The 24,348-nt window shown below is 53.3% G+C and overlaps 1 protein-coding gene across 2 annotated transcripts in view; it reads right to left on the bottom strand.

Moving 5' to 3' along the window:
* LHX2 (LIM homeobox 2) overlaps positions 1-19,382 on the bottom strand; it is a 31,632-nt gene extending 12,250 nt beyond the window's left edge. Inside the window, exons 1-3 of one of the 2 annotated variants that reach the window (XM_057499021.1) lie at positions 19,273-19,382; positions 5,564-5,766; positions 4,280-4,683 (exon numbers count right to left, since the gene is read on the bottom strand). In XM_057499021.1, coding sequence (XP_057355004.1) covers positions 4,280-4,683; positions 5,564-5,763 — 604 coding nt within the window. In that variant the 5' untranslated portion in view covers positions 5,764-5,766; positions 19,273-19,382. Of the gene's footprint in view, positions 1-4,279; positions 4,684-5,563; positions 5,767-7,242; positions 7,377-19,272 lie in introns of those variants that run through there. The other variant, XM_036913981.2, reaches the window with a different exon arrangement.
* Between the last annotated feature and the right edge of the window lie 4,966 nt (positions 19,383-24,348).

Below are 24,348 nucleotides of genomic sequence, written 5' to 3'. Positions count from 1 at the left end.
AATAGAGCCACCAGATTTAGAAAAAAAAAAAAAACAGGCTTCCAGTTAAATTTGAATTTCAGATAAACACTGAACAATTTTTAAAATATAAGTATGTCTCAAATATTGCACGGGACATACCTATGCTAAAAATTGATTTGTTATGTACTTAAAATTCAAATATTGTAAGTTATACATCTATATTTGAAAATCATTTATTGTTTATTTAACTCAAACATTGCATGGGATACACTTATACTAAAAATGTGTTTGTTGTTTACCTGAAATTGAAATTTAACTGGGTGTCCTGAATTTTATCTGGGGACACTACCTCAGAAATTCTTCTGTTCTCCTGGTGACCTACTTCTCCCTGTGCTCAGGTAGAGAGGAGTCCCTTGCAGTAAGAATTTCCAAGATGCAGGTTCTGTCCCTAACCATGGAGCTGTCAGCAAGTGGCTACACCTCCTAAGGGCCCTTTCCCACAAGCAGCCAGGCATCCAAGTTCCCCACCAAGAGTGCCCAGGTGAAGAATGGGGTGGTCCAGCCATTTAGAGGGGATCTGAGCATGACTCCAAATGGGATCCATGGAAACTGCCCTGCCCTGCCCCCACTGCAGGGAGCGACCCTCTTCTGGCCCCCAGTCTCCAGCTCTACAGGGGGTGGGGCAGGCCTCCCCACAGGGAATCTCTGGGTCCAGCCCTCCACCCAGCCCCTGTCTGGGCCTTGCTGCTATTAATGAGCTCCACTGGGACTGGTGCCCCACGCCCCCAAGGGCCGTGCCCTGAGTGTGGCCGAGGTGGGGAGAAGTAGTTCAGTTGGGGGGAGGGAGATGGAAAGAAGAGAAAGAGACAGAGGTAGAACAACAGAGAGAATGAGGAGAGAGAGAAAAGGAGAGCAAGTAGGGAGGGAAGATGGACACAGCCAGGAAAAGAAAGAGAAGCGACAGAGGAAAAAGCAGTGGAGATGGGGAGCATGGGAGAGATGCTACAAAGACAGAAAGAAATCAGAAGAGACACAGCAAGAGCCTTGAGGGGACTGCAAGGTCCAGAAATAGGGGAGATGTGTGGTGGAGGGTCCAGGTTAAGGAATTGAAGCCCAGGGTCTCAAGGAGAGCACATCCCTGCAGGGAAGCCTATTCCGAATCCCTTACTGGCCGGGCAGTGGTAAAAAGGGGATAGAGGGAAAAGGAGGGACGCCAGAAAAGGAGCCGGCGCGAGGTAGGGAGGCTGAGGCTGGCCAGCAGCAGGGACAGGAGGCTGCTCTGGGGAAGCAAGGGCGGCGGGAGAAGTGGCCGTTGGGTCCCGATTTGACGGGTGCCCCAGGTCCTCTTCCTCCCTCCCCCAATGCCCGGGACCTGGTCGAGATTCCCCAAGATCGGATCCGGGGAGGAGCGAGGGGCCGAGGGGAGGCGGAGGACCAGGCCTTTTCTCTCCTTTTTTTTTTTTCCTCTCAATTAGGCCGATTCAATGGAGCTAAAGAGCTCGTAAAATCATGAATAATTTACTCGTGATCTGTTATTAACCCATCGGGTTTCGAGCTCTTGTCGCTGGGACTGAACCTGTAATCAAATCTGACTTCGCCTCATTTTACTAAAGACGAGATTGTAGGTTCAATTGTCTAAATAATGGACTGGAATCAAATCAGTAATTACGCCGCCAGGCACACACACACAAAAAGCTGGGGCTGGGAGAGGCCCCGGCGTCCGGCCGGTCCGCGCGACGCCCGCGGCCGTGGCGAGCAAACCCCTGCGCAAAGTGCACGGCCCGGGCCCCTCTCTCTCTGGCCTTCTTGTCGGCGCCCCCGGCCGTCGCCAGGCTCTGGATTGGGGGGAGGTTTCGGTTCCTTCTTCGGGACTAGGGCTGCGCTCTCGGACCCGAGGGGTGGCCAGAGGAGGGCGGGCGCTGCCACCGCCCCGGAAGGACTTTCCGACCCTGCAGCTCGCCGCTCTGGCTGGCCTTCCCTAAACCCAGGGCTGGGCATACCGATGGCGCCCCTCCCCGCTCTGCCTGAGCTCACCGTCCAGTAATAAGTGCCCGCTCCTCGACCGGACTGTCTCCCCAGAGCAATGGGCTTTGCAAGGGGTTGGTGTGGCTGGACTCCTGGGTGTGGGACAGTCATATATATAATAAGCTCCTGTCCTCACAATCAGAAACACGCACGCACACTCACACAGACTCCTGCCAGTACACCCCACCGCAGTCGCACCCTCCACGGCCCCCTCTTTCCAGTCGAAGCCGCCCTACGGCTCATACTGCGGCCAGTCGTCGCCTGCCAGTGCCGGGAGGGGAGCGAGGAGGACCGCAGACAGGCCTGGGGAGGCCTGGCCGGACCCAGTGCCGCCAGAGAGGCGCCTTCTCCCACGCCGTTTCCCAGCCTGATCCCGGGAACCCCGAATAAGCGAGCCGCACCGGCACTGCCGGGCGCCAAGCTTGGTTTCAACCAGTACAGGAAGCCCGCGCCAAGGCCAGAGACGCGCGCGCCGGGAGAGAGAGTAAGAGCCGGCAACAGGCAAACGGGGGGACAGAAGCAGAGACAGACACAGAGAAAGGGGGGCTGGGAGAGTCAAAAGAAAAACAAAAAATGTGTGTCGGGGGGGCAAAGAGAAAACGGGGACAAGGCATGAGTGGGGAATGTCTTGTAGGAGCGCCAGCTCTCCGAAACTCAGCCTGCAGCCACATCTCCTTGCTCTGCGCGGCGCGACCTCGCCAGGGAAGGCGGCGGAGCAGCAAAAAACACAAATAAATCTCTGTACCTTCTACCTCTCAATTCCAAACCCAGTTGTCATCCTGCGTGCGGAGAAAACGCAATCCCGCTCCCCACCCACACCAGGCGCCTGTGGCCCAGCCGCCCGCTACTTCCTACTGAGGGCCGACACCCCCTTGATAAATACATGCGGCTTTGTTTGGGGGGACCTGGCCTGGACTCGGTGTAGCCCATTTTCAGGGAGATGGGAGATGAGGGATGGAAGTTTTGGAGAGCGGGATCTTTGGTAGAACCTTCAACAAATTTTTAATCCACGTCGGCGGACCTGCTTGCCGACACCTCACCATCTTACCAGACTGGGGGCTGCATTTTCCTCCCAGCTCCGCCACTGAAACACACTCCCCACGATCTTCCGACAAGCAACTTCGTTAGGGCGAACAGGCGACCCTCCCACATGCACCCCCCTCCCTTTTTCCTTCCCAGTCGGCTCAGATTTTTAAGGATCAAAATAACCCTGACTTCTTCCCTAACCGCTGCTCTCTCCGTGTAGTCTTGGGTTTGTTTTGTTTTGTTTCCACTTGTGCGTTAGACTAAGGGGAAAAGGAGGAAGAAAACAAAATCTCCAGATCCAATTCAGTCGCAAACGAAAGAAAGAAAGTAATTGCAAATAAACTCTATCTAGTTCAGAAGCCCAGGGAGTCATAAACCTTTCCCGGCCGTGCAGACTCGAGGCAGATGTTGGGGGTTCAATTTGCCCGGCCCGAGAACCTACACAGCTGTCCTGGGCGGGGAGGGGCGCAGAAGCCCGCAGAACCTCTCCAGGAACGGCCCGGGGTTCAAAGATTCAGGAAATGCGAAACGAGCCCTCCACCCTACCCCGACGCGAAGCCAGGCCTACTCCAGCCTCGTCGCCCCGCGCGGGCTTCCGAGGATCGCGGCTCTCCTCTGGGCGCCCCGTTGGAGCCCGGAACTCAGAAGCTCGGGGAAAACCGAGCCCTGGAGAAGCATAAGGATCAGAGCGGGCACAACGGCCTGCCCTTGCTCAAAAGGCTCCTGGGCCCAAGTTTCCCGAGGCCGCTGCCCTCGGGACATTTCACAGGACCAGGCGTCAAGCCAGGCCGAGCTCCCTGCCCCCAGCAACCACCAGTCCTTTCTCTTGGGACCCCCGCCGCCCTGCCTCACTCATCCAAAGCGCCAGGTCGCCGCCCTCTGCCGCATCACCCCAGAGCCTGGTTGGTGTACGCTGCACCTTGCTTTTTGTCTATCCTTGCACTTTCTGCCCAGCGAAGTGGGGGAAAGGCTCAAACCAAAAAGCCACCTCCAAGAAATTTCCCAGCCATGAGACCCTTCACCAAGAGTAGCAAGACACTAATGAATCCTCTCCTCCTGCTCCAGCCAAGGACGCATGGGCTGGAGCCAAGCGGGTCTAATGTCCCTTATGCCAGGTTGTATGGTGCTGTGGGATGGGGAGGCTAAGGGCTGGAGTAACCCGGATGCTGTGTATTTCTATCACACTTTAGTTCACTCTGGTCCACCCAGTCGACGCCACGCACTTTCCCCCAACCCAACAGGGGCGCTCGGGGCGCCTTGCACTCACCAGCATTGTAGGCCGCCAGATCTGCCCCAGGACCCGGGCTCTTGCGCTTTCTCGGCCTCCCCTTCTGCACTGTGCCCACACCATTGTAGTAGGGAAGACCCAGAGGGTTGGCCCCGGCTGCGCCCAGCCCCGCACTCTTGGCTGCCGCGGCTGCAGCTGCGGCTGCCGCCACATCGGCGTGGTTGAAGTGAGCGGGGTACTCGCCCTGCAGCAGCGCCTCGAAGTGCAAGCGGCAGTAGACCAGGCTGTCCTTCATGCCGAAATGGTCACCCGTGGTCAGCATCTTGTTACACGTGGTGCACGTGAAGCAGTTGAGGTGATAAACCAAGTCCCGAGCTCGCATCACCATCTCCGAGGCGGAGATGCCCAGGTGGCAGCGGGCGCAGCGCTGCACCGAGAACCTCCTGTAGGGACCATCGAGGGAGGAACTGTGGGGACACACGGGTTGGATACCCCCCACATCCCTCCTCCAGGTGCCGCTGCTGTCACTGAGGGAAATCTCCTCAAGCTGAGCAACCGGTCTCAAACTTGGAGGATGGGAAAAGAAGGACCTCGATCTTGGCCCAGGTCTGGTCCTTCCCTGAAATAGAGTTTCCTTTAGCCATTTTCATGCCTACAAAGGCGTCTACTCTACTCAAAGCCTTTGCTTGGGAATGGGGGAGAAGCTCCCCACTTACCCTTTACCGCTGGCCTCTCTGCCAGCACTTGGGAATCCTACAGACATTTCTAATTTGGAAGAAACACAGACAGGGAGAGAGGGGGAGAGAAAGAGAATATAAACAGGCCCTAACCCTAAACCACGGAGAGGAAAAACAATGATCTTGGAGACTGTTGGCGATTCCGGTTCTTTGATCCTGGCCAGCTTTCACTCTCATCTCCAGGAAAGACCTGGAAATGCACCCATTTTGATCTCCTAGCTCTCCCTCCAACTTTGTTCCACACTAGCCCAGGCTACCTGGGTTTGGCGTTGCCTGTTTCTGTTCCCTCTGGCTGACCCACAAAACTTCAAAGGGAGAGAGACAAGGACCCCCCAACCCAAGCTTATTTATTGTCAAAGCAGTTTCTGCTTTTCTCTGGGTCCCTACACTTCATAGACCTTTCCAAGAGTTCCCTCAAATTGCCTTTTTAAAAGGTTGTCACGCAATTTGTACTGTCTTGGAGAAGGGGGACCTAGGTAGGCAACACTCCCTTGGGCCTGGAGGGAAAAGAAACTGGGCAAGATTGTGTTTGAGAGGAGAGGTCCTGAGGGGCAGTGGGTCTCAAGGTGGTTGTTGGGGGGAGTACCTGTAGTAGTCTTCCTTGCAGTAGATGCTTCCATCCTTGCTGAAACAGGTGAGTTCCGACTCCAGGTTGAGCTTGCACTCGCAGCACTTGAGGCAGCGCATGTGCCACTGCTTGTCCACCGCCAGCAGGTAGTAGCGGTCCGATATCTTGCCCCCGCAGCCAGCGCACAGCGCAGCCCGGTCACTGCTGATGGATGGCATGGTCTGCAGAGGGAGGGAGGCAGCAGACGGCAGAGCCTGTGTCAGCCTGCAACCCAGCCGCCATGGGAAAGCAGGCACCCACAGCTCCCTCCATGGTCCCGGCCAGCCCAAAACATGGAAGGGGCCACCAGGGTGTACAGTGTGCTTCCTCCACCCCAACAGGACCACATCCAGGAGGCTCAGAACCCAGGCCCGCCCATGCAGCCCACAGTAGCCACTCGCCGAGGTCTGACTGCTAGCCTGAATCAATCTCCCTCCTTACTTTTCCCCTTCCTGTCCCCTCTGCCCTTTTCCCAGAAGGGCTCAGGCTGTGTTTGGGGACTGAGGCAGCAGTGGCTACTCCAGTCAAGCCCTCCAAAAACTTCCCCCAAACTGTTTCCTAAAGGAGCCACTTGGCTGGGCCCCCAGATAAAGGGGTAAATGATCATTAATAGCCACTCTCCACAGACTCCTCTCCAGAGACCCAGCAGAGTTTCTGGCCCCCAGCCCCAGTGATCTCTGGACCATAAAGTCAGAGGTTTAAGCCAGGGCAATTCTCGAAACCTCTGCCCCTCCACCACCTCCGCAACACTGGCTGAGGCCCTCTTGGGTCCCGGAAGATGGTGAGTGGGGTGCAGAGGCACCCTCAAAGTCTCTGAGTACAAGACAGGTCCAATTCGAATCTTTGCCTGATGGAACTGAGGCTAACAAGGTTTAACCCTGGAGGAAGAGCTCAGAAGCCCGAGGCTGCTGCTCTTACTTTTCTAGCAAAGAGGCTTCCCCGGGCTCCCCACCTCCCTGGCCTCCAAAGGTCATTTCTAGGCCCTTCTTGGACAGTGCCTGCTAGTCTGGCCCCGGGGAAGTCTGAGACAAGGAACTGGCTTTTTGGGCCAGGTGTGGGGATCCGAATGAACTTTCCTTCCAAGAGAGCCAGGCCCGAGCCTGAACTCCCAGCCCTGGCCTGGCCAAGTCCAGCGGGCCAGAAGACCAGGCATGCGATCAACGAAAATCGCTGGCCCCGAAGGCTTCGACCACCGGAATTGCGCTGGGGAGAGAACCCTGCCTGCCGGGAGGCGGGGAGCTGCCCAAGCCGGCTGGGGCCCCAGTGCGGTTCGCTCTTCGCCACGCCGCAGGCGGCGCCTCCAGCAGCTAGAGCCTGGCGGTGGAGGGCGCGGAGCTGGCGACCAAAGGACCCGGTGAAGTGAGAAGAGGGCCATCCCGACCCTCGGGTAGGGCTTCGCTCCCACTTACGGAGAAATATTCGTGTCTACCCTCAGGGTCTTATATTTCGGTTTCGACCTTGTTTCCCTCCTCCACCCCAGCAGCCGGGTTTCCCCCGAGCCGGGAGCTACGGGCCTTGCATCCTGTCCGCAGATGCCCAGCACCCAGTCCCGTGCGGCACGAAGGGCTCTTGCCAAAGTGCCCCCAAACTTCGGAGGGAAGAGGCGCAGACCGACCCGGCCCCAGCTTTCAGCCCCGACCCCGCAGCCGTGCGCCTACCGTCTCGGTGTCGCCGCGGTCGATGGCGGAGCTGATGGCGGGAGCCTCGCTCTTGGCCCTACGGTCCATCTCGTCGATGACCCCGTGCACCTCAGGGCCCGACAGACTGTGGAACAGCATCGCGGCGGGACTGGCGGGGCCGGGGGCGCGGCTCCTCCGCGGGAGGGTTTGCCCCCCGCCTCAGCTGCCTGGCGCTCCCAGCGCTAACGGACCCGGTGCATCGCCACCGCGGCCCCGGCCCCGCCCGAGCTCGGCTGCGCCCCCAGGCCGGGCTCCGGGCGCCCGCGGGCCAGGACGCCTCCCGCCGAGGCGCGGGGGCAGCTACATCGCGGGGCGCCTGGGCGGCGGCGCCAAAGCCAGGGTCACGAGGGCACGGGGCGGGGGGGGGAGTGAGGGGGGTGGGAGACGAGGGCAGAGGTCGGCGCCCGCCGAGGGCGCTTTCACGCCGCGGGCATCGCCCGCCCGGCTACGGCGCCCCGGGCGCAAAGCAGAAACGCAAACTCTGCCCGGGGCGGCGACGGCTGCGGCCGGGGCTCACCGGGGAGCGGCTAGGTGCCCGCGGCGGCCCAGCTGCCTGTACCTCTCCCCTCCCTCGGGTGCGCCCCCTGCCCAAGGCGACCCGCTTTGGCGCAGGGTCGGCGAATGGAGTGGGGGTTTTTCTGAAGCCAGCGAGCGGAGCCGAGACACCGGGAGAATTGAAGAGGAGGAGGAGGAAGAGGAGGAGGAGGAGGAGAAGAAGGAGGAGTAGGTGGAGGAGGAGGAGGGAAAAAGGAGGAGGAGCAGAGGGGGAGGTGGAGCCGCCGGCCGAGGGCCCAGCCGCGCGCAAGGCTCTCCCAGAGCGCGCCGAGCCCAGCCCCGGCTCTGCAGTCCGCGCCAGCCAAGCGTCCGCGCCTTTTCTACAGCCGCGCCTGACATCACGTCCTGCCGCCGCGCCATTGGCCGCGCGGCACCCCGGGTCCTGGCAGCGCGTGCTCGGGGAAGGCGGGAGGGCCGAGAGGCGGGGGGAAGCCGGAGGAGAGGAGCGCAGGGATGGTGGGAGCTGGTGGGCGAGGCTGGAGGGAGGCGGCACGAGAGAGAGGGAGGAGGGCGCGCGCGGGGTTTGGAGTTTTTGAGCCACGAACAGTTTCCTGCTATTCTTCGGAAAGGAAAATTAAACCCTCTCCCCGCCATCTCCATCCTGAGAAGGCGCAGCCGGAAGGTGCTTGAGGAGTTCTCATTCCTGTCTCCCCACGGCCCAGGGCCTTCACCTCGGGCGCCGGCTGGGGAGGCCTGGGAAGACAGGCCTGGGACAGAGCTTCAGGAGCCTTTGGCTGCTTCCCACCGAGTTCGGCCTTCCGCCCTGGCTTCGCGCCGTGGGCATAGGGCGGCTGCACAAGCCTCCGGGGATCCGGCTGAGCCCGGGAGACTAGAGCCGACGGGAGTTGTGACTCCCCGGGAGCAGGCCAGCCAGCACTCCTCTCTCCAGGCGAGCTAGGGTCCATATTAATGGCCCAGTGCATAGCGCCTTTCACTCTTCCTGGTTTCTCTCCAGCCTGGAAGAGTGGATGCGACCTCGGCTTTAGGAACTAGGAACGGCATGGGTTCGAATTCTAGTTCTGCCATTTACCTGCAGAGTAATCTTAGGCAAGTGACTTAACTTGCCTTAGCCGGTTTCTAAACATTTCGGTGGATGGGGTACAAGAAGTCCTCTCCGCATGGATGGGGTGAAATGCCTGGAACTTAGTAGGCACTAAGAAAATTTTCATCGCTCCCTTTTTTCCGTCACCATTTCTCCCATTAAAAACTTTTCCACTCTGAGATACATTAGGCATTATAGAGAGAGATCTTAAAGACCACCGCAATTCTCTGCCCTCTCTCTGGTTGCATCATGCCACAGACCCAGCTATTGACAGGCATCCATCCTGCCACCTGGTTGTACCCTTTCGAGGACCAACAACCTGGCCTGCTCGGTAAATCCCAACTGTCACTGCCAGTCCCCAGACTTCAGGCTCAACCTAGAGTCTCCTGGGAACTGGAAGGCGATACCCAGGTGGGTGGTGAAGCTGGATTTAGTAAATAGAAAGTAATAGAGAAAAACCGAATGAACAAGTCAGTTACTGAGTTCCATCTCCTGGGTCTGCTTTCCAGGCTGGTCAGTCTGAAGAGATTTGCTTGCCAGGAGGAGGTAAAAGGCTAGCCTATGTAGTTTATCTTACAGGGCACAGAGTTGAGGCAGCACAAAATCATACTTTACACACACCATACATAACTTTCAGACATAAATATGCGTGTGCTTGGAATGCCCAATCATATGCGCTCTTGTTCATGTGTACAAACACCGATGTTCATCAGTGTTGGCAAAAATTTGACCAGCAGGAATGTAGAGCTAGAGTCTACACATGACTATCGAATGTAAGTGTCCAGGGCCAGGCAGGAAAATGTATCTGTTAAGCGGGATGGCACCTTTTAAGTACAATTGCATGCTCAGACAATTCTACCTACTGAATGCACTGCTAGGAGGTTATGCTTTGCATATTCGAAAAATTAAGTTACAGGTATTTGTGTGCATACTGCACACGCACAGATGCCCCAACGCGAGGGAAGGACCATAAACTCCAAGACGCACAGGAGCGTGTATTCACACAGACGTGTGCACTGGCGCCTGCACACCACCGGCGCCCAAACACAAGGACGCCTACACATATACACAAGTATGTTTTACTGACTCATCTGGGGCGCTTCCCTACAAGAAAGTAGGGAATGAAAATCTAATCTGGGAGTTACCGAGCTTCATCTGGAGGTCGCTTAAGGGATAGAAAAAAATACTGTAACAACACTGGAGCAGCTAGGCGTTGTCCATGGCCGGATGCAATAACGTTTTCGAAAACTCGAAGGGGCTGCCGTAGCTGGGGTGTGGGGGGAAGGAGCACTTGGTAACTCTTGCCGCGTCCCAAGAAACGTGGAAACACACACTGCGTCTCTTCACTCCACCCGTATACGTGAGCACACGATTTCGTCGCCACCTCTCTGACCAGCAGCCACACCCATCGCCGACAGACCCCAAATTCCCTAGCATTCAGGTCTCCCGCCGGGTGCGCCCGCCTATTTATCCCTCCGTGTCAGGCTGGGACTCCCTCGGGTCTGCAGGAGGCTCAAACGCGTCTTCCGCCGCAGGGCGGGATCTGGGTGCCCGACCCCGGGTTCAGAGACCAGTAACTTTGCTAATCTCCGCCAGCGGCGGGGGACGTCTCACAACCACTGAGCCCTGTCCGTGGAGACTAAACAAGGAAAGGAACAGGCTGTAAACACACATCTTGACACGTGAGTGACATTTACACGGTGCGCGAGAAGCTGCCGCCGAGAGGAAGGTAGGCGGTGGGGGGAGCAGGCACCCGCAGGTAAATGGAATCTTGGCAGGCGCCGGAAACAAGAGCCCCTCGACGCCCCTCCCCCAGATAGGGGAAAAGAATCCCTGAGTCCCTTGAACCTGCCTTTTGTGGGAGGTGACAGGTGAACGGAATTCAGGTCTGGCTACTCTCGCCGCTGCCTACCTCCCCACCATCTGCTTCCTCGCAGACGAGCAGACCCAGCGCATAATGAGGCAGCAGCCTCCAGCCGGCCACCGTGACTAACTCAGAACAAAAGCAATCCCTCCACGCCTCTTCCAACAAAGGGGCCACCAGCCCCGGCGCTCCCCGAAGGCTGCGGGGCTCCCGGCTGCCGGCTGCGGAGCTGCCGCGCGCAAACTTCCCGGGGCTGCCGGCGCCACAAGGCCGGGGCCGCGGAGGGAGGAAACACATGCCGCCCAGAGAAAGTGAGGCCGGGCCGCGCGGAGGAAGAGGGGGCTGGAGCCGCGGAAAGAGGGTGATTGATCAGTGCACTGTTCCCGGCGCTCTGTCCCGTTATTAGAGTCGGCCAAAGCAGGGCCACGCAATAACCTCCGAATCGCCAACTAATTGACGCTGCAGGCAACTACTTCATTGTGCGCGCTGGTTTTATGTCTTCATAGCCGGTGATTGACAAGGTGTAATTAGTCATCTCACTCGGTGATAAACATGGGCACCCTCCTCCCGCGGCATCAGGCCGTGTGTACCAGCAGAGGAAGCGATAGTTGACGCTGATATACCATTAAATCAAAATGAAGACGTTCAGAAGTGTGTGTTTGCTGTGACGCTCTGATGGTTTATTTCTCAAATACGGCACCAACAGATTTACTTGATTTGCAAGTTAACTACAACATTAACTGGTTTTATTTATTTTGCCTCTTCCTTCCTCTTCCTAGGCAGGGATGTTGCTCTTGGAGTATGTGAAGACAGTTTGCTTCTTGACAAGCGAGCGAGCGGGCGCCCAGATTTTTGCAGCCTATCCGAGTCTCCCCAGTGGGAGAGGCAGGCAGAGAAAACGCCGGATTTGGGAGTCACCAGGGAAGGACTCCAGGCAGGGGAAGCCACCTTCCTCAGCCCCAGACTTGCCAGCCTGGGGTCCCCCTTTGGGCACTGCTAATGAATGATCTAAAACTCTATGAGAATGGTGTTGGGGTTTGGGGCAGGGAAGCCTGTGGGATAACTGCAAAGAAAGAGGCAAACGTTTCTTCTCTTCCTTGAAACTGAAAGGACTATTCTTAAAACTGTTGGCTGCAGTTACACGGCCAGTTGCGTCCTCCGTTCCGGGAGTAAAGTGTAATGTCCCCTGTTCTTTGGGTTGCACCATTGAGCAAATTATACTCCTTGCTCACCAAAGTGTGCCTTGTTTAGGGAAGTGTGTGTGTGCGTGTTTGTGTCCCTCTACACTGAGACTGCTACTAGACATGCTGGTTACTTATTCCAGAAGCCTGGAGGTTTACATTTTTAAAAGGGAGGGAGCATTGCTTTTGGGTTCCCTGGGATTGCTATGGTCTGTCTTGACCCTAATTCTAGTTAAAGAATGGCAGGGACCTGTACAAAGCCATCAATATCTGAAAGTTCACTTTTAGAGTATCACACCTGCCCCCAGGAACCCCCAGTGGCCTACGTTTCTTGCACTTTTCCTTTCTGTCTAACCTGTCTCTTGTTTGGATAGCAGAGGAATGGTGAGTCCTTGCCACTGTGGAGGAATGTGGGGTTGTGGACTTCTCCCAGAAAAGATGAGGCTGAGTCACAGGGATGGCAGAAGAATCCGGTCTTCCAAGGACCCCCGCTGCTCAGACCTGTGAGCCTCCTTTAGCTGAGGTGGGGTGGGGATGGGTTATATTGATGTGAGAGGCTGTCAGTCAGCAGCAAATCAGCTCAGGTATGGCTACCTCTTTATGAAATCAGCTCACTGCCTTGAGCACATCTTACAGAAAATCTGCTGGTCCCCACTATGAACAGTACAAATCAGAGGGGCCTTATTTCAGGTAAGAACCCCATGTCTGTGGATACATAAATGTCTTGGCCCATCTCAAGCAGAAAGAAGCCCAATTCCTTCTCTTCTTCTCCCTACAGTGATCTATCCAATTCTGAGACCACCTCCCTGGGCATCAGATGAGCAGGTTGGGGAACTAACCAGGGGCCTCTCTCTAGGGCCCTGTTAAACGCACTGAACTTAATATGAAACATGGAGTGTGAATTTCAGGTTTGAACATGATGCATCAGGAAACGTGGAGGTTGGCAGCCCTTTTCCTCCCTCCTGCCTTTCAGTAGCAGGTATTAATATTGTATTAAATGTTATGAGAAGGTAAGGGCTGCAGAGAGAAATATGCTCAGATGCGATTTTGTCAAGGTTTTTATCTGTGATTATGATTCCAGATGTAGAAATTCCCGGAGGAGGGAAATGAGGGGCTGATGGCGTGTGACATGTGTTTTAAGGTGTTTGGCAGTGTTTCTCAAAGTGGTGACAAAATGTTCAATTTTATTACAGGGAATCGGTAAAAGAAATATGAATACTAGGTCAGAGATTGTTCACTTCAACTAAAGGATTTACCACTATTGATTAAGGTGGGGAAAGTTTGTATCTGGGTCCTGCTTAAATGACATTGTTAACAATGTAAATCTGTCAGATCAGATTATTCTAAAGAACAATATAACAAAATATACAATAGCTAATTGCATCTCTACCTACCAGTTTCCATGCAAAGATGTAAATTTCCCTGGAAGTTAAAAAAAAAAGTAAATATTTTAACAAGATGTCCTTTTTTTTTCAGCTGGTATAACTATAGCCATTCTTTGAGGGTAATTTCTTTTCACTCTAACCCAGAATACTACCCAGTCCTAGAAGGGCAATTTTGCTAATCTGGCTGTCTTTTAGGTCGAAGCACAAATAACAGCAATAAATTTCCTTACACAGGGAGCCACATTTTGCTGAAAGGAGAATCAGGAAGATTTTGTAGGGGAAAAGTGGGGATGGGGGTAGAAGTGGCTGAACTCTTGACTAGCTGACAAGTATTGTGCCTACATGCACTTGAGACCAGAAAATGTTTCTACCGCAGTCTTTCTTCGTTCAAAGGGATCTCTGCTATCCATCTCTGACAGCAGGACCCCCCTTAACTCTATTTCTAAGCAAAGGTTTCCTCATAAACCTTTTATGAGCTTCACAAACGCTAATCGACGTAAGTGCCCAGCCATCTCTGATTGACTGGGGGTGGGTTAGGTGAACATTCCCACAAAACAAAAAAGAGGGGTTTTTAGCTAACGATGCTGGGGTTGCCTACTCCCTGGGTCTCCATTCAGAGGCCAAGCATCTCTGCAGACTTGCTGGAGGCATTACTGTGCCGATCACCCCGGATCTAGCACACCCAGGACTTCTCTCAGCCCAGTTCCCGAAGCCCACACATACTCAACCCCAGCCTTTTCTAATCCAAGCTAAAGAATGTTGATTTTGGCTTCCCAGCCGCTGGCACTATTTTACCATCACAAACCATAATAGGCTCCTAGCATAAATTCCACCTTCCTTCGATGTAAGAAGGTTCCTCTCCTATGAGGTGATGTAAGACTCGCTACTTGTCTGAGGGGAACGGTAAGATTGCAGGGGAGGGAAAATGCTCAGCCTGGCCACCACCTCTCTCTCCTCTGGTGCTTTCAGCAGGACCTTAACCCTTCCCCAGCCCAACTTCCCACTGGCATGATTAGCAAATCTCTACTGCTATTTGGGAAGCTAGCATTGTCTCTTTGGGTTAGGAACAGTCATTTCCCACATAATGCTTTATCTGAAGCCCAGCCTCTTATGCCACCACCGCCCCCACATTTTTATTCTTCTATTAATTAAAACTAATGTCCCATCGATTATCACTGAATGAATGAAAGTCATTACAGACCCTTGCAGAGGTATATGGGAAATTCTGTTTACTTAAGTATTCACACTTTGATTTCCAATAGGCTCATTTTCTCAGGCATAAAAAAATTAAAACAAAACAAAACAAAAATCTCCCGACACTTTGCAATAGAGCATGAAAACTAGTAATAATGAGCTTGTGCGGGAAAAAATGTTCAGATGGCCCTGTTTTAGGGCTGAATTTTACTATCTGGTAAAGGATTTTAGATAGTTAAGGCAAACACTGATAGGTCATCAGTCCCAGGTTTTGAATTTGTGTTTTTGTTGAGTCAGATGAGCTCACCCAAATTTACTCTTAAGCTACCATGTCAGTCCTTAAAAGTAAAAAAGGCAAGGGACAATCAGCTCCATTTGGATTTTCCCAGCCAGTTGCCCATTTCAGCTTGTATCTCCATTTCTGGGGGCTGCCATAATTAGAGCGATCTATTTTGCATTTACTTCTCTTTGCAAGCACTACATTATTCACTCTTTCCTGTGCTTATTAAACAGTGCCACCTGCACCAAATTCAACAAAGCTCTTCTTCCATCAGTCAGCCCAGCTAAGGATCCCGGACCATATATTATCATTAATTGAAGCTCAATTGAATAGATAACGATAGAGGCATGAGTAAAAGCAACACATTTTCTAGGACTTATTTATAAAAATGTTTCAAGCAAAAAAAAATTGTATTCCCCCAATTGTCATCTTTACAAACTCATTTCATCCTCTCTGTACAGTAATTCAAGCAGCAATTAGCAAGTCTTTTAATTAATGAACTATTCCCTGTGTGTCACCAAGGTGCCTCTTGCACAAATGTCCTCCTTCATAAAGTAATAGCAAATGCAGTCAATATTTTGTCACCCAAAGCCTTCGAAGCTGACCACCTCAATAGCCCTAATGTTATAAAAAACAACTTGAAGAGCCAGAGACAAGGCTGGGAAGCAGACAACAATTTTCAATAAACTAGCCATGATAGTCTGAATCCAGAGAGGAGTGATAGAAGGAAACCAGGAACAGAGAGAAGATAAGCAAAAAATGAATTCAGATAGATATCAGTGGTTAAAGAAAAGCACAGAAAGTTTTTTTTTTTTGCAAAGGTGGGACCATCTCTGAGCTCCAGCTCTGTTACAACAATCTCCCATCTAAATGCTGATGATTTACACATTTTTAAGAGCCTCGAACCTCGTCTTGTTCTTTAAAAAGCTTCCTGCTTTGTTCAAAATACTGCTTATCTTTGGCATTGTCAACAGCCCTGCATCTGGGAGAGATTAATTAAGTGATAGGTCAGACACAATGAGGTGAAAGGGCATGTCCACCCAATCAGGACTGATTCATCTATTTCTAGGTGGATCAACTTTTTTGAGGTATGTCAATTTCAGTTCCATTTTCAGGGAGGGTTTATCAGTAGGAATGCCTGAGCTCCCCCAGTGAGGGACTCTTAGTTGGGAAAGATTTTTCTGCAGATAGAAAAATCTAAAATTCACACTCTGTCTTTTTAAGATGTAAAACCAAAACATAACTACAAATGTCTGTATGCTTAAATTTCACCAATCTGGGTGAGCACTGATTTTTCTTGAACATGATCCTTCTACAAAATAGCTAATTGGATGATTACAAATAAGATTGCCATGCAACACAATAAAAAAAGAATTAAAAGTTCGTTTTCTCTCCTCCCCCTTTCCAACTGCTTCTCATTGCCCCCTCCTTTCAAAGTCAACTTTTAATTTCTAGAAGGCAAATGAGAGTAAGAGACAGGAAGGAGAGAAGAGAGAAAGAATGACAGAGCAATAGAAAGGTTTTCTAGGTGTCCACTGAATTTTTTCAGACCAATTAGAGGTTATCTTTAAATCTCCATCCCCCACTCCCTCCACACCTTTCTAAATAGATTTTAGATTAGTGAGAAATCAGTTAATTGGGAAAGGCCATGTGGCCAGTTCACCCTGTTCCTAACTAGAGGGGTTTTAAGGACCTTAGATCCGACTCCCAGAAATGACACCCTCACCATCTTTTCAGCATCACATCAGTCTGGGTCAAAATTGTGGTTGCTAGTGTGTGCGTGCGTGTGTGTGTATGTGTGTGTGTGTGTGTGTGTGTGTGTGAGAGAGAGAGAGAGAGAGAGAGAGAGAGAGACAGGGAAGTAAACTCCCAGCCTGTGAATAAGGCTCAAGTAAAGTGACTGTTTTGGACAGACCCCCAAAAAACTACTTGGAATATTTTTACTGTATTCAGGAACACCCCTGCAAATGAAGTTCACATTTTCTAACGTATTGGAGTGGGTGGGCAGTAGTTGGAAATAATGATTTGTGTTTTTTGTAATTGATCAGCCAGTTCCCCTTTTCCAATGAAATGTAGAATGCCATTTTCTTAACTATCCAATTCTTTAAATCATCTGGGATCTCTCTGTATTTATAAACAGCAAAAATACTTAACAGCTTGATCAATGGCCATTGACTGTCTGTGCACCTCACACCCTAACATGCTCAGCTTGATCATGTATATTTGATCATCAAAAAAATTCAAAGCATCTTGCCGCACAGTATATCAAGCTTCCCATAAAATAGCCTGTCTTTTTCTGTGGTCTTAAAGAGAATGTGAGTTTCTCTCTCTCCTGCATTAATCTATCCATCTATTTATACACACACACACACACACACACACACACACACACACCTCCCTTTTGGAGAATTTATTGCTCATATATTTGATGAAGAACAAGGTAATTAACTGCGAGGCTGTACATCTGGGAGGCACTTCATATCCATTGCAATAATAAAACACTTTTTTCCCATTTTAGTAGAAGAAAGGCTAGTCCTGCCCACAGATTCAGAGGACCCCAGAGTCTCTGTCTGCAAAGCCTCCTTGTTATAAATCCTGCCTTCCTCTTAAGTGATGGCACGCACAATTGCACCAAGGGGCACTAAGTTTATCTGTGCAAAAGCATCACTGGAAAAGCTTATCCCTTTAACAGAGGTTTAACATCAGCTAGTTGGGGGAGGGGGGTGGTAAAATAGACATGGCTGGTTCCTCCATCCCCAGTTCGCTTGGTAGAAAATGGGGACAAGAGTCCAAAGCATTTGTCCTTTGAAGGGCCACAGGTAGAAGAGGTATATTTTGAGATTTTAAGGGCTAATGTCCTGAGCACATGCCACTAAGCTCCAGTACCCCAAAAAGGACCTGGTCTCACAGACTTTTCGGGTATTTTGGGGTCAAAAGGCTGCTTCTAAGTTTCTCTGTAAGGTATGCTGGATCCGTTCAAACCGCTCCAAGAGGAATACCAGCTGGCAAGCCTGCTCCAAGCCCCCAGAACAATCTTTCTAACCCCAACCCCAGAAACCACCCCCACCTCCCATCCAGCAAAGCAAATTACCTGCAGAACCTCCCATTTTGGGAGTCTTCTGCTCTGTATTCTGAACCATGCCCAGGACAATTTTCTCGGGGCCCTTCCTTCTAAAAGCAGCAGCATCTGGACTGAGGATCCTTCCTTTATATGGAGGTGGGGAGAGAGACTTCATATGATAATACGTGTAATATGATATGGAATGACAGAATGCATGACAGTTGCCCATAATACGGAGAAGTCAGTCAAAGGACAGAGGGGACATTTGGATAATTACCATCCATTGGCTAGTCAATCACACGAACAGAGAGAAACTGCACAAAACCCACAATGGAGTTGGGAAACAAAAGAGACCCGAGCCAGACTCAGGATTAACCGGTCTAAAGCGATCTAAATGCTTTTGTATCTGAAGAACCGAGGCTCCCGGGCTGCCCCCCCTTCCCAGTCCCAGGGAACTAATTGCGAGGATCAGAGTTAAAGCTCTTTCCCTTCTTTCCCCTTTCTCTTTGTAGACTGCTCACCACTCAGAAAAGAGAGAAAAAATGATTTCTCTCTCTGTGTTCATTAAACTATTTTAAAGTTAAAGGGGTGGGGGAGGGAGGTTCCATGTGGCCCGTCAGCCCAGAAGCTGGGATTCTTCAGCCTTGGAAGAGGATGGGACGGTCTCAGTGGGCCTCCAGTCTTTGTTTCCGGGGGTGGGGAGAGTCTTCCCTCCTGGACCCTGGAAACAAATACCCTGTCCACCTGGGCAGTTGCTTTTTGCACGGAGGCTAACATGGATGGCCGGCACCCCGCTTTGGGTGCAGAGTCCCCGTAACTGGTCCCTGAACCAGAAAAGCACAAGTTCCACCGCCATCTGCACACTCAGAATTAAGTGGTGTAAAAGGGTGACAGAGAAGGGGGTCTAGCCTTCAAAATGGGAGAGTGAGAGAGAGGATGGTTGTAAAGTTAGGAGAAAGAATTTCCTTCCAAATTGGGGAGTGAGAAAGAGGAAGAAAATTCTTCTAAACTGGGGCAGGGAGACAAAATGCTTAATTGGGGAAAGAAATCAGAAGAGACTGCTGCCTGAGAAAGAGACGGGAAAAGCGGTGATGCCTCAAAAAAGACAGTAAAATGGTCCTATGAATTTTTAGAGACTCAGAGGTGAAGGCAAGAGCGGAAGAGAATTCCTTAAAGATCAAAGGTATGGACAGAGATCTCTACCTGAGAGCGAGACCCCGCTAGTCCCAGGACAGAAAGGCGGGTAACTACCTCACCCAACACCCGCCCCGTCCCCCGGTGCAGTTCCAGCTCGCCCGAAGCTCGTCCGCCCCGGCGGCGCTCCCGCGGGGCCCCGGCTGGGTGGCAGGGGCATCCGCGGCCCGGGTCCGCGGGTACCCGCCGCGCCGCTGTCCGCGCGCCCGCGCAGCCCCGCGGCCCCTCCCGGCGAGTCGCGGCGCCTGCTTACCTTCCCGAGTCCTCCGCAGCGGGTGCGACCGGCTCTGCGGGCAGCCCCGGGCCCGGGCAGGGGGGCGGGGGGCGGGGGCGCCGGGCTGCGGGGGAGCGTCAGGGTGAGGGCTGGGGGGGGCTGGCACGGTGCCCGGCGGGGGCGAGGGGGCCGTGGGCAGCCCCAGGGCCTGCGGGCGAGCCCGGCCGAGCCGGAGGAGGTGCGAAGTGTGGGGGGCCGGGGAGGGGCTCCGGGGGGCGGGCGTCCTGCAGTCCAGGGGACCGGCCCGGATGCCCGGCGAGGCGCGGGGAGGAGGCCCCGCGCCGAGAGGCCGCGGAGCGGGAGCGCGGATCAGAGGGGCTGTTCGGTCGCCTGGGCTGACAAATCAATCAGGGCCCGCCGAGTAGCGGGACTGCCACCGTCGCTGCGGCGCTCGCCGCTCGGCTCCGGCCCCGCGCTGCCAGCTGACGCCAGCCTCGTGGGCGCGGGCCGCGGGTCCCGGGCCGGGCTGCGGGCGCGTGCGGCTGGGAGCGGGGCGGGCGCGGGGGCGGCCCGGGCCGCAGGCGGGGCGGGGGCGCGGCGCCGCATCCTGGCCTCCGCCCGCCGGCCGTCCCGCTCCCGCACCCGCTCCGCGTGCTCCCCGCCCGCCCCGCCCCCTCTGTCACTGTCGCTGGCGCCCGCCGCTCCGTCTGTCCGTCTCTGCCTGCCTCTGTCTCTCTCCGCTCCCGGTCCCTGTCGCGCCTCTCCGTCTCTTCTCTCGGTCCCTCCCTGTGTCCCCAGCTCTGGTGCTCGCCGCACTTCTTTTCCTCTTAACGATCCTGATGCTCACTGTCGTACCCCCTTGGCGGTCGCTCTCACCATTTTCTCCTCTCTCATTTCTTTCTACCTTCCCTCTCCACCCCTTTCTCCCTTTGCTCCAAAGACTCGCCTTCCCTCCCTCTATCCGTCCTCGGAACAGCAGCCCCAGAATCCGGCTTAAGCCATTTTCCCGTCTGAAACCTCGGATAAGTAACTTCCTCCCTTTCTGCTGCAGTTTCCTTATCTCTGAAAGGAGTTAAGCCCCTCTAGGTGGTGAGGTTGGGAGCGGCGCTGGGGAAGGGGATGGGGGCAGGGGGGGCTCTAGGGCTCCACTTCTCCCTCTTGGAGTTCTGCTTACTTCGTGGCAGCAGCCACTGTGGTAGCTGCCTGGCAACCAGGGCTCACCGGGTGCTGTGCGTGCCCAGCAAAACCCTTGTCACCAGCCTCAAGGGCCAGGACAAGGACCAGAAGGCCAGTTCAACAGGGAAAGTCAAGGGCAGTTTCCTCAAGGGTCCCTAAAGTCCCTCCTGAGAAGCAAAGCTTGTGTACTTCCCCTTTACCCAGGACACAGATACCAGAGCTGGATAAACATCTCACGTTGGCTGTTTCCTCCCTCACTGACATCAAGCAGGGGGGCAATGCTCTCTCCTGTCCTTAGACCCAAGCAGGAAATCTATTCCTCCCCACCTTCACACACACATGCATGCATGCATGCACACACACCATAAATGATTTTTAAGCTTCACCTTCAGTGGTGCTTCCTGGATTGTGTGACACTTCAGCATCAGACAGGTTGGATTCAAGAGCACTCACCCAGTACCTGGCCTTGGTACCACTCTAAGCTTCAGTTTCCTCATCTGTAAAATGGGAACGATAACCACCCCCCTTTTAAGATTGTGGTTAGGATCATCCATGGTATGCATTAAGTGCTCAGTTAGTCATTCTGTCCAGATTTTATTCATTTATGTGGTGATTTTTGCTTGGCACTGAGGATATAGTCATTCACAAGGTAGGTGTGGTCTCTGCTTTCATGCAGTCTAGCTAAAGAGACAGACTGAACAGCAATTCCATAATTATTTCATGATAGTTGTACAAGTGCCATGGAGGCATAGAGAGTGCAGTGAGAGACTGAACATCCAGGGAAACTGGATGGGGCTGGGGGCTCAGGAAGGGCTTTCTCAGGGTGTGGTGACATTGAAGCTGAGGTCTGAAATCAGGTGTGAGGCCAGGGTTGCAGTTGGCAGGAAGATGGAAGGAGATGCTAAAGGGGATGGGGGGGCAGTGACCAGTGTGTGCCAAGGGAGGCTGGAAGGCAAGAGGGAACATGGCCATTAGGAAAGCCACTATACCTGGAGCAGAAGGAAGGGGGTGAGAGTGGGGGGGGATGAGGCTGGAGAGGTGGCACGCCAGGCATGGAGTGGGAGGGGCTTGGAGACTGAAGAGTCTGAGCCTCAGTACGTGGGAACCACATGTGTTCTATTTCCCCTTTTCTGAAGTGGAAGGTGGAAGCCAGATTCAGTTCCCATACAAGTCCTTTGCCTTTGGTCCTTGGGGGGGTTGTCATTTCTTGTCCCTTCCTCTGCTTTGTCCTAGCACTGCCCACCCTGTAGTGTCATTGTCTGCCTTGGCATCTGTGCCCCCACAAGAGTATGGCCATTCTGAGAGAGCACACCCAGGCTTGGTTCCCCTCTGTGCCATTATAGTCAGCCCCATAGGCAGTGTCTTCAGCTGGCATTTGTTGTTCGACTGAACAATCAGTATCCATTGTGTGCCAGCCTCTGTGCTGGGCATTCCCCTCCCTTCACAAAGTGCTTGTTTCGTGGGGAAGACACTTTTGAACATTTAGGACCATGAAGACTGTTATGACAGAGTCCCACAGGAATCCTGGGGTGTGGGACTGGGAGCTCTCTGAGAGCAGGCCTATCCCGGGTTTACTCTTCATGGTGTGGCATACAGTGTCCGGTACAAGGTAGGTACTTAGTAACGTGTGTTAAGAGGATGAAAAAGAAAAGTGAAGCTTAAATGCAGAAGGATGAAGGATAAGTAGGAGTTAAGTGAGCCCAGACAAAGGTGAGAGTACTTGCCTGTGAATATTTAGTAGCAATATACAGACATGAGGAGACAGGAGGATCTGTAGAGAGCGAGGGATATAATGCTTACAGAGCCCCTTCTGTGGGCCAGCAGGTGCTGGGCACTTCCGTGCAGTTACCTTGGCTAACCTTCAAAGCACGCCTGCCTCATGGACACTAGTGCCTTCCCTTTTCTAAAAATGCACTGGGGTCCAGAGAGGCTAAGTCATTGGCCCTAGGTCACACAGCTAGTAGTAAGAGCCTGCACTCATTTGAACCCAGGTCTGCCTGCTCCTTTTCACTAAAAGGAGGAAGCAAAAGAGGAGTAAAAGGCAGAGGAAGGAGGTGACTGAGAACAAAAGAAGAGAGGCGGCAAAGAAGTGAGCTGAACAAGTAAAATTTCAGCTTAAAAACAATTCCCATTTCCCAGCCCTGCAGAGGCTGGCACAGCAGATCTGAGGCAAGGCTGGCCCTCTGACTCGCAGGAGCCTGCGGAGGGGCCCCAGTGAGCTGCTTCAAAGCCAGCCTCTCCAGCACAGGCGCTTTTAAACTTCACATGGGGAAACTTTCCAGGGCTGACTTTTTGCACTTTGTTTCCAAATCAAGAGGCAGGGAAGTCCCTCTCAGCCCAGTGGGGAGGAGATCTCACTGACACCCTTGCCCTGGGGTCCTGGGCTTGGCACCTGGCTCCCCCACCTCCCAAGGCAACTGGGCAGGGGGTGGGGAACCCTCCCCCTGCCCTCAGTGGATTCCCAGGGAGAATTCAGGGTGTGGGCTTGACAGCTGGTCCTTCCTGGGGGGATGAGGCCTCCCAGGTCTGGTTTCTACCTGGGTTCCTGATGACACCTGCTGGAAAGGTGTGGCCACCTCACAGGGGTCAGGACACACTCGTCACTCTGCGCAGCAGCTTCAAAAACAAACCACACAGTCTGTCATCTTCTGATCACCATACCAAGTGGTGGTAAGGGTCTTCCTAACCTTCCATTCACTCTGATTTTTGGAATTCAGATTTGGAGTTTGGATGTACATCAAGAAGCTGGCTCCATGCATTTTAATTAAGCTGTCTTTTTTCATTTATTACTAATACACTCCTCTTAACTATGATTTATTTGTTAAACAAAGCACCATAAGCCGTCACTTATTCATCTTAATTTCAACAAAATTAAAGTAGTCGCTGTTAGATTGCACCTAATTGCACTTGCAATGAAAAGAACGGAGATGTTAATCAAAATAAATTGAAGATAAACAATAAAATCATTACATCTTTGCAGCAGTAAGTGTAACTAATCAGTTTTGACTCGAAGCGACCGAACAGGAATAATGAATGTGTCACTGAAGGCGCGCTCATTAAGGGAAGCGGCCACCGCCTGGGTCCTCAGGGCAGCAGACAGCCACCCGCTCATGTGGCCCTGAGGGTTCCTGCCCCTGGGCTAGGCAGAGGGGCCCACAGGAGCAGCCAGAGCAGGGTAGGCCCATAGAATGGGAGAGAGTCCCGGATGAGGGACAACGAAACTGCTCTGTTTAAAGAGGGGTTCTCTCATGCCGATGAGAAAGCAAGATGTCCCAGGCTCATTTCTGGGCACTCAGAGTAACCAGGGGTGGGGAGAGTAACAGACAGGTATCCAGGGGACACAGACAGCCAGGCACACACCGGGGGACACAATAGAGGAGAGTCCAGCAGAAAGAGATGAGAAAGAGGAAGAGGCAGATAGAAAGCACCCAGGATGAGAGACCAAGGAAGAGGGGCAGAGCGCCGCCAGGGGCGGGCAGTCAGAGAGGGCACCGAGTAAAGAGCCTGGAGGAAGAGGCCAGGGACAGGGTGACGGGAGAGGGAGGCTGAAGAGGCAGAACTAGGCAGGCCCACAGAGGTGTAGGCTTGTTGGTCTTAATTAAATAATCTCTCCTGTGAAGACAACACCTAGACACATTTTAATTTTGAGCCGCTTAAAGCTTAGGAGGTTTCAGGTTAGGATTCCGGAGACAAAGTGTTCCTCGCAAGTCTATTCGGGTAGGCGGCTATCAGGACGGGTCCCCTGGACTGGGCTGTGGGCACATGGATGGGGAGGGGCCCCTGCGGTCAGGGAGACTGAGACCACCCCGGGCTCTCTTGGGCTCATCCTCCAACTGCAGGGACTTCATGGGCCTGAAGGGTCCAGATTAGTCTCTTCCTCATGTCACAGGCTTCTGTGCCAGTCCGTGGGCCGCTGGCCTGGGCGCCAGATGCAGAGGT

This window comes from Manis pentadactyla, chromosome 3 (assembly GCF_030020395.1).
Source record: "Manis pentadactyla isolate mManPen7 chromosome 3, mManPen7.hap1, whole genome shotgun sequence".
In the NCBI taxonomy this organism is placed as follows: Eukaryota; Metazoa; Chordata; class Mammalia; order Pholidota; family Manidae; genus Manis; species Manis pentadactyla.
Note: the sequence above shows the minus strand (reverse complement) of the source record. Positions and strands in the feature narration are given on the sequence as shown.